This window comes from Lampris incognitus, chromosome 14, assembly GCF_029633865.1.
Source record: "Lampris incognitus isolate fLamInc1 chromosome 14, fLamInc1.hap2, whole genome shotgun sequence".
Lineage (NCBI taxonomy): Eukaryota > Metazoa > Chordata > Actinopteri > Lampriformes > Lampridae > Lampris > Lampris incognitus.
The window spans coordinates 45,600,641-45,617,239 of NC_079224.1; the positions used below are offsets into that span (position 1 = coordinate 45,600,641).

Below are 16,599 nucleotides of genomic sequence, written 5' to 3' on the forward strand. Positions count from 1 at the left end.
GCTGACGATATAAAAATGTTCATGAAATTGCCGTTTTGATATTTTATTTGCAGTCACATCCTGCATTACTGCTGAAAATATCTGAAATCATAACTTCTTTAAAAGATGACACGACAGTCCAAGGTGGTGTAGCGGTCTAAGCGTCGGCTTTGTGTCGATGCAGTTGCCCACTGGGGACCGGGGGTTCGCGCCCCGGTCTCGTCAGATCCGACTATGGCCGGACTCGATGAAGCAGCGATAATTGGCAGCGCCGTCTTGTAATAAGTTGTTACATATTGCACCGGTTATTACAAAATGCGGATGTTCCACTTTTTATATGAAGAAAATTTAATAATTTGGTGCATTCTGTAATAAACCACCAACATTTATGTCTTGATTTGAAAAAAACGTGGCGTTATTACATAATGATGTGAAAATGTATTACATTATTACATAATGCGGCGTTATTACATAATGCGGCGCTACATGGTCTTAAGTGGGCCTGCAGCAGACAGGAACATAAATGGTGAAACTCCAAATATGAAGGTTTTTACCTAGCGTGGCATGAGTGTTTATTGCGATACAAGTGTGCTTTCTCCTCTGCAAAAGCAGCGTATCCCTCTCACTTCATCAGCACTAAGAAACATAACCCCAGATTCCTCTCCGACACGGCATCTAAACTTACTACAAAGCAGCCGTCTATTAGCTGCTCACGATTCACGGCCCACGAGTTTCTAGACTTTTCTGCAATAAGGTTGATGAGATGGGGCAAACCCTAAATGGGCCGGCCCCATCTTACCCGTCTGATCTCCTTAACCCGTACAGTCCACCTCGAGCTCTTCGCTCTCCAAATACAGGGCTCCTGTGTGCAGCCAGAGTTCAGAAGAAGTCAGCTGGTGGCAGCAGGGCCTTTTCCTACCGGGCCCCGTTCTGGTGGAATAACCTGCCTGCTGCCGTCAGACCACCGGAGTCTGCTGAGTCCTTTAAATCCAAACTTAAACCTCATCTTTTTGCCTTTGCTTACAATTAGTTGCCTTTAAGTTGAGTGCTTCACAACCTGTACTGCATGGTGGGTCGGTTTCTGTCTCAGGGAATTTACCAACCACTGTTCTGAGTATACTTATTGAGTATAGATTATGACTAATTGATGACTTAATTGATCATGACTAATGACCATTGCAAACTGTTCTCTTCTCTCATGTCTTTTCTCTCTCTCTGAATGATGTCTTCTCCTTTCTCTTCTTCTGTGTGTGAGTGGTGTCATGTGAGTCTCCCTTGTGTGCACGTGCAGTCGGTTCTCCTCCCAGGTCTCCGTGGTGATGATGGTGGTCGCCACTTGGACGCTGCCTGCCATTCCCCGCATCACGTTTTCTTTTTATAAATCCATATAATGTTCTTTTAACATGGTGGTGCTGGTAGCGTGGCTTGGGTCCTGGACTGTTCCGATGGCGTGTGGACACCGCTTGGCATCCTGCTCAACATATTCGTCATACATTTTATAAGTCCATTATAATTCTGTTGTCCTCTTTCAGTGTTGTGTAAATTGCGTGAACACAACATCCATTGCACGCTGTCCATCTTGGGAGAGAGATCCCTCCTCTGTTGCTCTCCCTGAGGTTTCTTCCTACGTTTTCGCTCCGTTAAAGGTTTTTTTAGGGAGTTGCTCCGAATCTGCTGCGAGGGTCTAATGACAGGATGTTGTGTTGCTGTAAAGCCCCCCGAGGCAAATTTGTAATTTGTGATATTGGGCCGTACCAATAAAATTGACTTGATTTGATTTGATCTTAAACAAAATCACTTCAACTCCAGCTCCTCCTGCAGATCCTGTCTCCCCAAATTCATATCTATACAGTGAGTCACTGGCTGTCCCTGTTATTACAGCCTTTGAGACTCTCTCTCTTGATGCTTTGACTAACTTCATGTCAGCCTCTTAACCAACTGCTTGCCTGCTTGACCCTTTACCAGCAAAACATTTGAAAGACCTCTGGCCTTTCCTGGGACCTACAGTGTTAATTCATCACTTACTACTGGCATTGTCTCCAGCAGTTTTAAGACAGCTGTGCTTAAACTTCTACTTAAAAAAAACGCACCTCAATGCTGCAGCTGGAATCCAAACTAAAACTAGGACATTTGACCATATTACACCAATTCTTGCCTCCCTTCATTGGCTTCCTATCCATGTTAGATCAGCCTTCAAGGTGCTTCTGCTGACTTATAAAATCCTAAATGGGCTTGCCCCATCTTACCTGTGTGGTCTCCATCTCGAGCTCTTCGCTCTCTAAATACAGGGCTCCTGTGTGTACCCAGAGTTAAGAAGAAGTCAGCTGGTGGCAGCAGGGCCTTTTCCTATCGGGCTCCATTGTTGTGGAATAACCTGCCTGCTGCCGTCAGACCACCAGAGTCTGTTGAGTCCTTTAAATCCAAACTTAAACCTCATCTTTTTGCCTGAACCTACATTTAGTTGTCTTTAAGTTGAGTACTTCACAACCTGTACTGCATGGTGGGTCGGTTTCTGTCTCAACGAATTTACCAAGCACTGTTCTGCCGATGAGATTATAGCGTATAGATTATAGCGTATATATTACATAGTATAGATTACATAGTATATATATTATAGCGTATAGATTATAGCGTATAGATCATATCGTATCGATTACATATTATAGATTATATCGTATAGATTATAGCGTATAGATTATATAGTATAGATTATAGTGTATAGATTATATATTATAGTGTATAGATTATATAGTATAGATTATAGCGTATAGCTTATATAGTATAGATTATAGCGTATAGATTACACAGTAGTTTATAGCATATAGATTATAGTGTATAGATTATAGCATATAGATTATATATTATAGATTATTGACTATTGCAAACTGTTCTCTTCTTTCACACGTCTTTTCTCTCTCTCTGAATGACGTCTTCTCCTTTCTCTTCGCCTGTGTGTGTGAGTGGTGTGATGTGAGTCTCTCTTTTGTGCATGTGCCGTCTGTCCTCCTCCCCGGTCTCCATGGTGATGGTGGTCACCACCTGGACACTGCTTGTCATCCCCCTCATCACATTTTCCTTTTATATATCTTATAAATCCATATAATTTTGTTATCCTGTTTCAATGTTCTATCCTTCTCTGACTAAGATGTGAGACTAATGTTTGTTTTTGTGTCGTCTCCATGGTGATGCTGGTCGTGTGGCTCGGGTCCTGGGCTGTTCCGGTGGCATCTGGACACTGCTTGGCATCCTCCTCATCATATTCTTCATATATCTTATAATTCCATTATAATTGTGTCATCCTCTTTCAGCGTTGTATTGTGTAAACTGTGTAAACACAACATCCATTGCACGTTGTGCGTCTTGGGGGAGAGATCCCTCCTCTGAGGTTTGGTCCTGTTTTTCTCCCTGTTAAAGGGTTTTCAGGGAGTTGCTCCTTACCCGATGTGAGGGTCTGAGGACAGGATGTTGTGTTGCTGTAAAGCCCCCCCCCCCGAGGCAAACTTGTAGTTGGGGATATTGGGCTGTACAGGAAGTCCCCGCGTTACAAACCACTTCCGTTTTTGAGTCTGTTCTTACGTCGAATTTGTATGTAAGTCGGAACAGTTACGTACAGTTCACAACTAGCGTCACATGTTTGTCTCAGTCTATATTTTACCTGAAACTTCTACCTACCAGCTACTCACCCCTCACAAGTCTACGTCTACGTAGTCTAAACTACATTTTCACACAGTCAACATGTTAACTCATACATACGTGACATGTACTCACCATCACCGAAATCCAAACGCAGACGCAGTGGTTGCAAAGGTTATAAAAAACATGCTTAAATGATATAACTTAGAGATATCTACATCTGAAAATATAAATTCAAATATAAATGACAACAGATGCTGAAAATGCCAGGGAGGTTTATGCACAGCAGCTGGAAGTCTTAGTTTATGGTCCAAATATGGACGCTAACATCGAAGCGTCCTGCAGGGAGGGTTTCGACATTGAAGGATCGTCAGCTATTGGCTAACGCTAATGCTAATCACTACTAAAGCAACACTACGTACAACTACAGTAATACTATTTACCACCACAGCAGAACTACAGGCTGGGACCTGCATAAGGTAAACACAAGGTGGCACCTTCGGGTTGGGGGTGGAGGTCCTAGTGTATGTCAGTGGGGACATTAAGGCGGGTCATGTGTTTTATACACCAACTCCAAAAACGTTGTCCGTCATACAGATTTTTGGAACGGTTTTGATAATTCTCTGTAATTTTTGAGAGTTGTTGGACCCCCATGACGGATTAAAAAGAGAAAAGAAAAACGCACTCAAATAAATCCGACTGTGCACATGGGTCTGAACACTGGCTGGGTTTGGGGTTCAGCTGTTACAGAGGTTCCTGTTCTGATGTTCCATGAAAGACGTCATTAATTATGTAATTAAGCGTAAGCCCTCCATTTTCTGTTGTTCAAGAAGTGTTGTTCCTCCACACACGTTCATGTGATTAGCCTATGTGTCTACAAAGAAGGTGTAATGCTGGCTAACATGCTCCTCACTAATGGATGCCTGGAGCTGAAGCAGTAAGACCTCTGTTATTTCTATGAAAATTAAAGTTAGGGTGTCTGGGTAGCGTAGCGCTCTATTCCGTTGCCTACCAACACGGGGATCGCCAGTTCAAATCCCCGTGTTACCTCCGGCTTGGTCGGGCGTCCCTACAGACACAACTGGCCGTGTCTTCGGGTGGGAAGCCAGATATGGGAGTGTGTCCTGGTCGCTGCACTAGCGCCTCCTCTGGTCAGTTGGAGTGCCTGTTCAGGGGGGAGGAGGAACTGGGGGGAATAGCGTGATCCTCCCATGTGCTACGTCCCCCTGGTGAAACTCCTCACTGTCAGGTGAAAAGAAGCAGCTGGCGACTCCACGTGTATTGGGGGAGACATGTGGTAGTCTGCAGCCCTCCCCGGATCAGCAGAGGGGGTGGAGCAGAGACCGGGACGGCTTGGAAGAGTGGGGCAATTGGTGAAAAAGGGAAATATCCCCCCTCCCCCCACTCTGAACTATCAGTGATGGATAAAATGACTGACCCCTTTTCCACCAAGGCAGTTCGAGGGCTGGTTCAGAGCCGGTGCCTAATCTCAAACCAGTTCTTAGTGTTTCGACAACCAAAGAACCAGCTCTTGGCCAGGAAAACTTGTTCCAGAGTGGCACCTAATCTTTGCTGGGCTAGAAGAAAGAACTGCTCACATCAGGGGCTGGGGGTGGGATTATCATGACCAACCACACCGACAGGGGATGCATTACTCAGCAGCAACTATCAGTTCTGCCGAATAAACCCCCTAACTCTCAGTAATGACCCATCACATCACAGTTGATTGGAATCAGATGGTTTTACCGGCACACACTTTATTTAATCGACTTTGACAGAGTGAATTTGACACCCTACATTTATTTTTCTGCATTTTTAAACCTCATTTTAGCATAACTATCTGAAATCCTATGCTTGCTTAAAAACACATCAACAAGGAACACCGAGGAGTTCGCCCTAAGAAATATTGAAAGATTAATCAAACCTGGTAAATTTCAAACCAACCACCAGAGGAGAACAAGGCAAAACATCACAGCTTCCATGAATTTTATAATGAATATTTGTGTTATGATATTTAAACAAACCATCCGCCAACAGGGAAATAAAAGCCTCTCGTCTATGAGACCGGTCTCTTGAGAGAGCTCCAGCCAGCTCACAGCAGGGTCGGTGAGCGTGACTGCCGGCTGGTCGCCAATTTGTGAAGCTCCTTAACTCCATCCATCCATCCATCCATCCATCCATTATCTGAACCGCTTATCCTGCTCTCAGGGTCGCGGGGATGCTGCAGCCTATCCCAGCAGTCATCGGGCGGCAGGCGGGAAGACACCCTGGACAGGCCGCCAGGCCATCACACAGGGCCAACACACACACATTCACACCTAGGGACAATTTAGTACGGCCGAGTCACCTGACCTACATGTCTTTGGACTGTGGGAGGAAACCGGAGCCCCCGGAGGAAACCCACGCAGACACGAGGAGAACATGCAAACTCCACACAGAGGACGACCCGGGACGATCACCACGGTTGGACTACCCCGGGGCTCGAACCCAGGACCTTCTTGCTGTGAGGCGATTGCGCTGACCAGTGCGCCACCGTGCCGCAACTCCAAAAATATTGGAGCAAATTTCAATTTGCCATCGTAAAAGTGCCAACATTCAAAATCTACACTGTTGATTTCTCACCTTGGAAATTCTCAGAGGTGAATTTAATGATGAAACAGCATACGAAAATTGTAAAATCTACACAGACGATTTCTCACCTCACCTTGCTGGGAAAGCAAAGACGTATACAGACATATACAGTGATGTAATGACATGGCTGCCTAGCCAGCTCTAGCCCGTGGAGAAGCAAAATGGTTCGTAGAAGGTTTGCCAGTTGAACCAACTGCAGAGCAGCACTAGCGCCAGCCCAGGGTTCGAACTGGGTTCGCGTTGGTGGAAAGGGGGTATGAGTACTGATTTAGAGGATTCAGATTCAGAATAGATCAGAATAGAGAGCATCGCTTCTTTGTATTTTTCATGACTTCTTTGTCATTAACTTCTTATACTTATGGATGTTCCGTCTCTCTTCCTCCCATTCCATTATCCAAGCCACTTATCCTAATCAGGGTCGTGGGGATGCTGGAGCCTATCCCAGCAGTCATTGGGTGGCAGGTGGGGGAGACACCCTGGACAGACCGCCAGGCCATCACAGGGCTGACACACTAACACACATTCATACCTAGGGACAAGTTAGTACGGTGAGTCACCTGACCTACATGTCTTTGGACTGTGGGAGGAAACCGGAGCCCCCAGAGGAAACCCACGCAGACACGGGGAGAACACGCAAATTCCACACAAGGTTGGACTACCCCGGGACTCGAACCCAGGACCTTCTTGCTGTAAGGCGGCCGAGTTGACCAACCATTGCGCCACTGTGTTGCCGTCATTGAGGTCAATCTCTATTATCTCTTCCTCCCAACTATCCTAAAGTCATCATCTGATCATCAACTATCCACCCTTAACACAACAATGTATTTATAGTGTGAGGGGTGGAAGTCAAATCGTCAACTCACTAAGAAGATCTAAGAAAACACTTCCCAGTGAAAAGGTTTGAATAACTAATGAATGGCTCGTATGAATGATCAGCGATATGAAAATGTCAGTATAAACATTTCAGCATCATGTTTTCTTGGCTCCTTTAAAATGAACTGGGAATCACAGATGGATTGTGAGAAAAGCAGCTTGTCGGGTTTGGAGGAGAGGATTGGATTTCACTCGGTTAGTCCCAGAGGGAATATTCAGGTAATGAATACATTTGGAGGGAAACGAGCCTCATCCAGACAACGCCTTTAGTCCGACCTCAACCATCGGCTGACAAATCACAAACGGGAAACAGCAGAGGGAAACTTCACATCAGCTTCCTGTTCTGGTCCTATCAGAGGCCGAGGAGACAGGCTCATCTGTGGGCCCAGGAGTCACTGAGCTGAGGCCATGGTATTTAGATCCTGCGTCAGTTTTTAGATCTGTTTACCTGCTGAATATTAAGTTATTTCTAAGCAGCAGGTTTGAAATGGTCACATGATGTCACCACCATGTGTCTTTTAAAGGTACAATATGTAACTGGTGATCGATACCTTAACATTCAACTAAATTTGGGTCCATCCAAACTAAGGAATTTGACGGGCTGCTAAGGCATCCATTTCAACGTGGGAGCCGCTGCCGTGTTTGAATTTAGACCACGACATCGCAGATTTTGTAGGGCCATCAAACGTCTAACACATACAAATAGATGGGTAATATTATTTGTTTTGGGAAAAACAATACTTTTGGCCCCTTTAAGGCTACCTCAGCACTTCCCCCTTCAAGGTTATACAATGCAGGCGATAACATTACCCATTAATAGCGCTACAAACTGTTACCATCCAATGTAACAAAAAAAAACCCCAAAAATAAAACAATATACGTCATGAACGCACAAACCATGTGTATCTGTAGCAGCAACCATGGCATATTATGGGATGTAACCGCTCATTGATGTTAAACACGCGAGAAATCAGGTGCGAATCATGACTCAACCAATTGCACACCTCCTTGATTTCGCCAGTCCTTATATAAATACCCATGGGCAAGCCTCGCTTGATCGAATCATCCCTGACCTACCGAGAAGCACAGCCCTCAGAGATGGGCCGCCATTGGCGTTGCTGGGGAGAGGGACGTCTGGAGTGCCCCACTTAGCTTGCTGCCACTACGACCCTACCTTGGAGAAGCGGCTGAAGATGAATGAATGAACAAATAATATAATATTTTCAAGGGTGCTACACTAATAATAATAATAATTATAATTAAGAAAAAAAAGTTCTGGTAGCTGTGTCAGTATCGGTGTTGGCAGAGATCCAAATTCAGGTATTGGAATCGGATCAGAACTGAAAAAAAGTGTATTGGTGTCTTTCCAAAACTTACATATTGTACCTTTAAGGAGTGGCTAATGGTGAAGACCACCACCTCTGTTAAAGTTGCAGTTTGCTCATCATGGAGTCATGTTCTCGAGTCGCCTCTGGCTTTCTTAATTATCATCCGCTAAACAAAAGTGCTGATAGTGTTGTACTCAAATGACTGTATACATTTCAGGGGACATTTCATTTGAGTGGGACTTAAACATCTGAGTTTAGGAGGATTCATTACATTTAAACAGATTTTTATTATTAATGTATCCACGTGCCCATATGTAGATTTATTCTAACACATTTTCATCGCTTCAGTCTTACAAACTGCACTTTAAACAGTGACGGCTTACTGACCCACATGAACATAAACGCTATGGCGGGAGAAGTGGGACCTACTGAAGGCAAACTGACTAAGACACTAGCTGCTCTTCTAGCGGGGCCGGTTACCTCTGGATGTCTGCTTGCACCTGTGAAGGATCTTTCCAACGGTGTAAAGCACTAATCCACATGAGAAGCACGGAAAAGAGAATGAATGACATTGGCAATCAGACTAAAAATGAGCGCAACTGGGACAAACTTCTAACCTCTTTTTCTCTAATGTGTCTGACTGCCACCAAACCTCAGATGTTCTTCATCAAGGTATGTGTGAATAATGAAGGCGAGGAGAGCTGATCCAAAACAACAAGGAGCAAGATTTAAAACAAATACTTGATGTTAAAGTAATGTTCTTCATCCGTGTTGGCAATGTGAGAAGTCAGGGTCAACATGGCCATGTGTACCCGCTGCTATCACATGTACCTGCTGCATCACATGTGCACCTGCTGCTATCACATGTGTACCTGCTGTCATCACATGTGTACCTGCTGTGTCACGTGTGTACCTGCTGCATCACATGTGCACCTGCTGCTATCACATGTGTACCTGCTGTCATCACATGCAACCAGCAATTCCCTACCAACTATCCAAGCCCAATCATTTTTATTCAAAATAAAAATGAAACGTCTGGGCGTGAGGGGAAATGACAGCACATTTTAAAACGCTGCATTTGTCTGAACAGAAGACATCTCCCTCTACTCAACACACTGTCAGATGTTTCCAGAAAACTGCATTTAAACATCTGAAATGACTCCATTCAGACTTGAAAGCTGTGTATGAGATGGAAACAGCTCTGTTCAGATGGGTGTTTCTGAAGTGTTGGGAAAGAAACTGACCCACAGGAGCTGTTGCAATATATTGTCTTAAAATCTTTTTTTTTTGGGTTGTTGTTTTTTAAAGAGGTGAAGTTGTGCTTGGTCTTACCGGTGACCTGGGGGATGTAGGGAACAGACAGTCTTTCTGCGTTGTACCCCGGTCCTGCCAGACACTCGGCCATGTCCATTGTCTGGAAGTAAAGGACTCGGTCCTCCTTGTCTAAAGAGTCTGGGAGTCTGGGAAGAGAAACATGTTAAAGGTAAACTGGCTATACAAACTATTCATGACATATTTCACCAAGATATGTTTTAAACTCAATCAGCTTTTCTTATTATTATTATTTCTATATACTTCATGAAGTGATGCGTAGATGGGTAGACGATGACTGAAATGAGAAAGCAAATGCTCACATGAAGGCCATGTGTACCAGAAAAACAAGGTCTCGTATATGTCTTGATGCATGCTCAATACTCCAGGTAAGGGAACGAACCATAGAAAGGTGAATCAGTTCATCTGGACACAACATTTAGTAGGAGAAACGTTTCATCACTCGTCTGAGAGACTCCGTCAGTGTCAACTGACTGCAGGTATCCCCACCCTTATAAACAACATAGTGGCATAACGACTGAAACCAACGATCGGTTTCATATGCAAATTGCCGTGACCATCAACTAGAGTTACAATGGCCGTGTGTACTATTCACAGAGGATTGGGGAATTGTTGCAATAGACTGCAACGCTGTGAACCGTGCCCGGCTACGGTGCACAGTGTTTAAACTACTCAAACCAACTGGACTTTGAGGTCAAGTGTACTTGGATCTGGGCCCGGGTCCCTAGTGTGAAAGTACCCTGAATAAACCATGTCATGTCCTCTTCAGTGTCTCTGGGCTGTGTGTAATAGTGATGGATAGCTGACAAGGAGTTGTTATGACCACTCCTACAACAGCAAGTCATTCTGCATGACATCTCTCCATTCTGATTGGCTGACACTTCTTTGATGATGTCATCTTGTTGCACCTACTTCAGAATATACGCACAAGAAAAGCTGATGGAATAGCACACTGACATGCTTTTTATTTTTGCCGACTTTTTGGAAATTTAGCCACAATTTATGAAACATTGGGATGGAAACAAAATAGTGGCACACACACTTACCAATGAGCTCAGACCTGTCTCGACTACAGTCATAAAAATCAAACGTGACCGAGTCTTAAACCTTCACTTGCTACAAGATAAGGTGTGCTGTCTGTCCATGGTGACCTGTCCTACTTTTCAAAGACTCTCCACCATCTTAAAAATCAGTTGTACTGGTTAAATCAGGGTTATAAGCTGCCCGTAAATCTTCTAATGTGTACCCAGCTTTAGTGAAGTTTTGCAAAACCTTAAGCAAAGGAAGGTTAACTTACGGACACTTGTCTCTGAAGATATGCTCTGGCAGGAGATACGGTGCCTCCACGTTCCTCAACTCGATCACCTGGAGGAGGATGCGAGCATCAAGCACCAGAAAACAACCGAGAAAGAAAACTGTGTAGATCATACAAATCATATATTTAATTTCTCTTGAAAATCTTTGAAGAAAAAGACAGTGGCGATACCCAACATATCAACAGGACTTTCACTCAGACTGTCAAGGCTTCATCTACCAACGAGTTTTACAGAGAAATACATGAGTGTCATCAGCATATCAGCAAAAGAGCATTATTTTGACTGAGAGAGAGGAAGAGTCCAATATGTAAAGAGTAAAATTTTGTGAAAGATATGGATGGATGGATGGGTTGATGGATGGATGGATAGATAGCTACAGAAATAAAGAAAGAAAGATGACTAACAAAAGCAATTTTCATTTCTTATCTGAGATATAATTGTGTAAATGCGGGGAAAGGGTGAATTAGTGATATTGGATTGCGTTGGAACAGACTGGTTCATGGACGGACCTTGCTGACGTGCTGACAGAACGGCGGGTTGGCGATCATCTGGCTGAGGAAGTTGAGGTAGGCAGCCACCAATGCCATGATCCCACAGCGTATGAACATCGGCATGTTCTCCTCATTGATCAACGTCATTTCCTGTAGAAACCAACCAAACCTCGGCATGAGCCAAAAACTAATATACCGCAGAAAATTCTACATTGCTAGCTCATGTTCTCATGTCACACAGTGGAAGTCATCTCTGGCTCCATCTTGGATAGAGTAATTTTCGGTTTTATTGTTGTTAATTATCATTAATCAATGTCTATTTTCAGTATTAACTCTGAAAATATAACCTTTATCCCAGAATTATTTACTGTCGTGACAATAAAATGAAAAGAACAAAATGAACAGACAATAGTTTTTATCAAAAAAGAGCGGCGACTCATAATTGGACTTACTTTAGACAATAAACCAAGCTTTGGTCAACATATCACTGATATCCACAAATGATCCCAGCAGTGATTCCACATCATCTGCAAGCTCAGAGCACGTTCTGTTGCCCCTCCCCCCCACCTCCAGTTGTTACCTTATAAAAGCATAATCCCACCCATCCTGCTCCATTGTTCCCCTTTTCTATAGCATGCTGACTACCTCCAACAAAACTAATGTACCAGGATCATGCATGCCACATCCAAAATAATCCACTCTCCCACACCCAAACTCTCAGACATGAACGACAGAGCCATCACACGCCTTGCACTCAATAGCGAATGACACCGATCACCCACTCAATCCATAACTGGCACCACTGTCGTCAGGATGTAGACATACTCGTAGGACTCTGAAATACAGAAGAGCTATAGCAGAAGTTTTGTCCCTTCTGCCATCGCAGCACTAAATCTGTCTCGCTGACATAGCACAGAGCCAGATTTATCTGAGGGTGTGATCAGAGATGGGCAAAGATACATCAAAATGTATCTTGTTACAAAATACAAAAAAGCCCTCAAATAAAAGTATCGAAATAAAATGCAAAATACTGGTGCCAGAAAATGTAACAAGATAAAATACATGTAATCTCTATTTTGAAAATACAGGAAAATACATTGTAACGCTGAGCATTCTGAATTTGTACAAAATGGCTGAACATACAGACCGTGGTGACAGAGTGAACCCTACAGGAAGGAAAAACAGGACGTAGAATTCTACTTTTTTAATCAAAAATTTTTTTAAATTTTGAGATACTTTATTGATCCCTGTAGGAGAATTCTGCTCTGCATTTAAGCCATCCTAGCTGTGTAGCTAGGAGCAGTGGGCAGGCAGCCGCCGTGCAGCGCCCGGGGACCAACTCCAGTTCTTCTTGCCATGCCTCAGTCAGGGGCTCAGACAGGAGTATTAACCCTAACATGTGTCTTTTTGATGGTGAGGGAAACCGGAGCACCCGCAGAAAACCCACCGCAGACATGGGGAGAACATGCAAAGTCCACATAGAGGACGACCTGGGATGACTCCCAAGGTTGGACAACCCTGGGATTCGATCCCAGGACCTTCTTGCTGTGAGGCGACAGCGCTAACCACTGTTCCACTGCGCTGCAAATCACTCAACAAAGAAAAAATCACTCAGCTAAGTTGATGAAACGTATGTGTCAGTACACGCTGTGTCCTGATGAACTGATCCAACCTTGTTTGGTTTTCTTACCTGGGTTATTGAACATGCACCAAGATATCAACAAAATAATTCAATGTAGAAGACATTGTGAATCCAGTTTTACATCCACTAATTTGGGGGGGGGGGCGGCATGGCTCAGGAGGTACAGCAGGTCGTCTAGTAATCGGAAGGTCGCTGGTTGGATCCCCGGCTCCTGCAGAGAGCGTGTCGAAGTATCCTTGAGCAAGACACTGAACCCCTAACTGCTCCTGATGAGCAGGTTGGTGTCTTGCATGGCAGCCTCCACCATCAGTGTATGAATGGGTGAATGTGAGGCGTACACTGTAAAGCACTTTGAGCGGTGGGTCGACTAGAAAAGCTTTGTATTAACGCAGTACATTTACCATTTATTTACCACTTTAATTCAATCAAGTGGTGAGTACACAGTACCCTAATAGAGTAGTGTGTACTGCAGCTAAAGATAAGGCCTTTAAATATGGTAATACTATACTTTACTGTACAATAATATACTTTGTTAGACTGTATTATACTATACCATACGACACTACACTACACTAAACTACACCATACTATACTATACTATCACTATACTATGCTATGGTTGTACTTAAATCAGTTTTATGTTATTTATAAGTGAGTGCGGCCCTCTGTTGTTTGCAGATTTAAACAGCAATAAATCAAAATGACAAACCAGTTCACATAGAAAGATAGTGGATACACAACATTTAAATCGGTAGTAATCCTTCAATAGTAATCTGAAGGTGTAAATTATGTAATGTGATTGTACAGCACCCCGAGACGTAATTACGATGTAGGGCTACAAAAAAAAAAAATATTTGATATGAATATGTTGAAATTGCGGCGGCATGGTGGTGCAGTGGTTAGTGCGGTCGCCTCACAGCAAGAAAGTCCTGGGTTCGAACCCCGGGATAGTCCAATCTTGGGGGTCGTCCTGGGTCGTCCTCTGTGTGGAGTTTGCATGTTCTCCCCATGTCTGTGTGGGTTTCCTCCGGGGGCTCCGGTTTCCTCCCACAGTCCAAAGACATGTAGGTCAGGTGAACCGGCCGTACTAAACTGTCCCTAGGTGTGAAGGTGTGTGTGTGTTTGTGTGGGCCCTGTGTGGTGGCCTGGCAGCCTGTCCAGGGTGTCTCCCTGCCTGCTGCCCAATGACTGCTGGGATAGGCTGCAGCATCCCTGCAACCCTGAGAGCAGGATAAGCGGTTTGGATAATGGATGGATGGATGGATATATAATATATCATATATGATAAATATATAAATATAATAATAAATGAATAATAATAAATAAATATTAGTAAATATAATAATAATAAATGAATAATAATAAATAAATATAAGTAAATATAATAGTAAATAAATAAATATGTTAATATAAATATAATAATACATGAATAAATAAATATAAGTAAATATATAAATATAATAGTAAATAATATATAAATGTAATAATAAATGAATAATAAATAAATATAAGTAAATATATAAATATAATAGTAAATAAATAAATATAAGTTAATATATAAATATAATAATAAATATAAGTAAATATATAAGTAAATAATAAATAAATAATAAATAAATATAAGTGAATATATAAATATGATAATAAATGAATAATAATAAATATATAAATATAATAGTAAATAGAATAACAAAAAATATAAGTTCATATATAAATATAATAATAAATGAATGATAATAAATAAATATAAGTAAATATATAAATATAATAGTAAATATCAGTCTGATATTTACTAATCAGACTGAGCTGCAGGAAAGCTGAATTACTACAAATGACATCTTTCAAATCCCCGTTTGTGCGTCCATTACTACACCCACACCGCACAGCCTCACTTCACCATCACGTGTGCCGGTGGCGGACAGCTTGTCCATCAGACAGTACAGGCTGGTCCTCCACACTCGTTGCATCACGATGGGGCCACCGCCTCCCAGACGCCGGCTGCCTTCCCTCTTGTGGCATGACAACACGGGGGGAAATTGCAAATGCCACTCCTTCCTGTGACCCCTGTGAAGGCCAAAAGCAATCTTCTACACCCACCAAAGCCTCCTCGCGGACTGGGATGACTATCGTAATACCACTGGGATCATGGCCTACAGACAGAGGTGTGTGTGTGTGTGTGTGCATGTGTGTGTGTGAGACCTTTTGTGTAAAGTGCTATGGCATTTACAACTAATAAGATCTGTGTGTGATGAAAAAAATAAAAAAAAATAAACAGCTAATGTGTGGGTCTGTGCATTTGTGTGTGTGTGTGTGTGTGTGTGAGTGGGAGTACACTCCCCCTCCTCATGTCTAGCTGTGAGTTAGCACACCATCATGCGGTCTCTGGTCTAACAACATGTTGGACTTCATGTGGACAGAAAACACGGCGGTCTGGAAGCGCAGCGCTGAGGCCCGTCCGCCTGCCGCTGCAGATACCGCCCCGATACCGCCCGGACACCACCCTGACACCACCCCGACAACACATTTCGCACCCCACCAACACACAGGAAATGTTTTCCATCTGATTTCCTTCCTGATGTCTTGTTTGAGACCAAGTTCTTAGAGACCACATCGCTCCTCTCAAGCGAGAGTCTCATGACGTGGTTGTCTGAGCCCGTTCACCGACCGGATGAAGCCGGTGGAGAACAGCCGCTGGCATCACCTCCCGTTTGGGCGGGCTGGCGCTCGTTTTTATTTGCTGCAACTGAAAAGGGCCTGCAGGCTGGCGTTACGGCTAGTTAGGGTTACCTGCAGAGCGATGGCGAGCCTGATGAGGTCGACGACGACCTCCTCGTTGGCCAGCTCGATCGTCAGGACGGCCAGCGTGGTGAAGAGGAGCTCAAAGTTCTTATGGACGTTGTCTTCCTCCTTACAGCCGAGATAGATGTGACGGTAGAGCTGCTGTCCATGCTGCAGAACAGACAGGAGAGGGACAGACAGGAGAGGGACAGACAGGAGAGGGACAGACAGGAGAGGGACAGACAGGAGAGGGACAGACAGGAGAGGGACAGACAGGGGGTTAAGATGAGCTCCAGGGGTTCAGATTCAACTGCACCGGACTTCATTCACGTGAGGGACCGTCCTCTCACTGTACTTGACCATTTCCCCCCCAATTCTATCCGGGCAATTAATTACCCCACTCTTCAGAACCGTCCCGGTCTCTGCTCCACCCCCTCTGCTGATCCAGGAGGGCTGCAGACTACCACATGCCTCCTCCCATACATGTGGAGTCACCAGCCGCTTCTTTTCACCTGACAGTGAGGAGTTTCACCAGGGGGACGTAATACGTGGGAGGATCATGCTATTCCCCCCAGTCCCCTCTCCCGAACAGGCAC

At 43.9% G+C, this 16,599-nt stretch overlaps 1 protein-coding gene across 1 annotated transcript in view; it reads right to left on the minus strand.

Annotated features, from left to right (window-relative positions):
* The window catches only part of efr3a (EFR3 homolog A (S. cerevisiae)), a 216,090-nt gene that overhangs the window by 15,940 nt on the left and 183,551 nt on the right, over positions 1-16,599 (minus strand). Inside the window, exons 14-17 of the mRNA XM_056293933.1 lie at positions 16,013-16,174; positions 11,602-11,733; positions 11,074-11,141; positions 9,777-9,904 (exon numbers count right to left, since the gene is read on the minus strand). Coding sequence (XP_056149908.1) covers positions 9,777-9,904; positions 11,074-11,141; positions 11,602-11,733; positions 16,013-16,174 — 490 coding nt within the window. The remainder of the gene's footprint in view (positions 1-9,776; positions 9,905-11,073; positions 11,142-11,601; positions 11,734-16,012; positions 16,175-16,599) is intronic.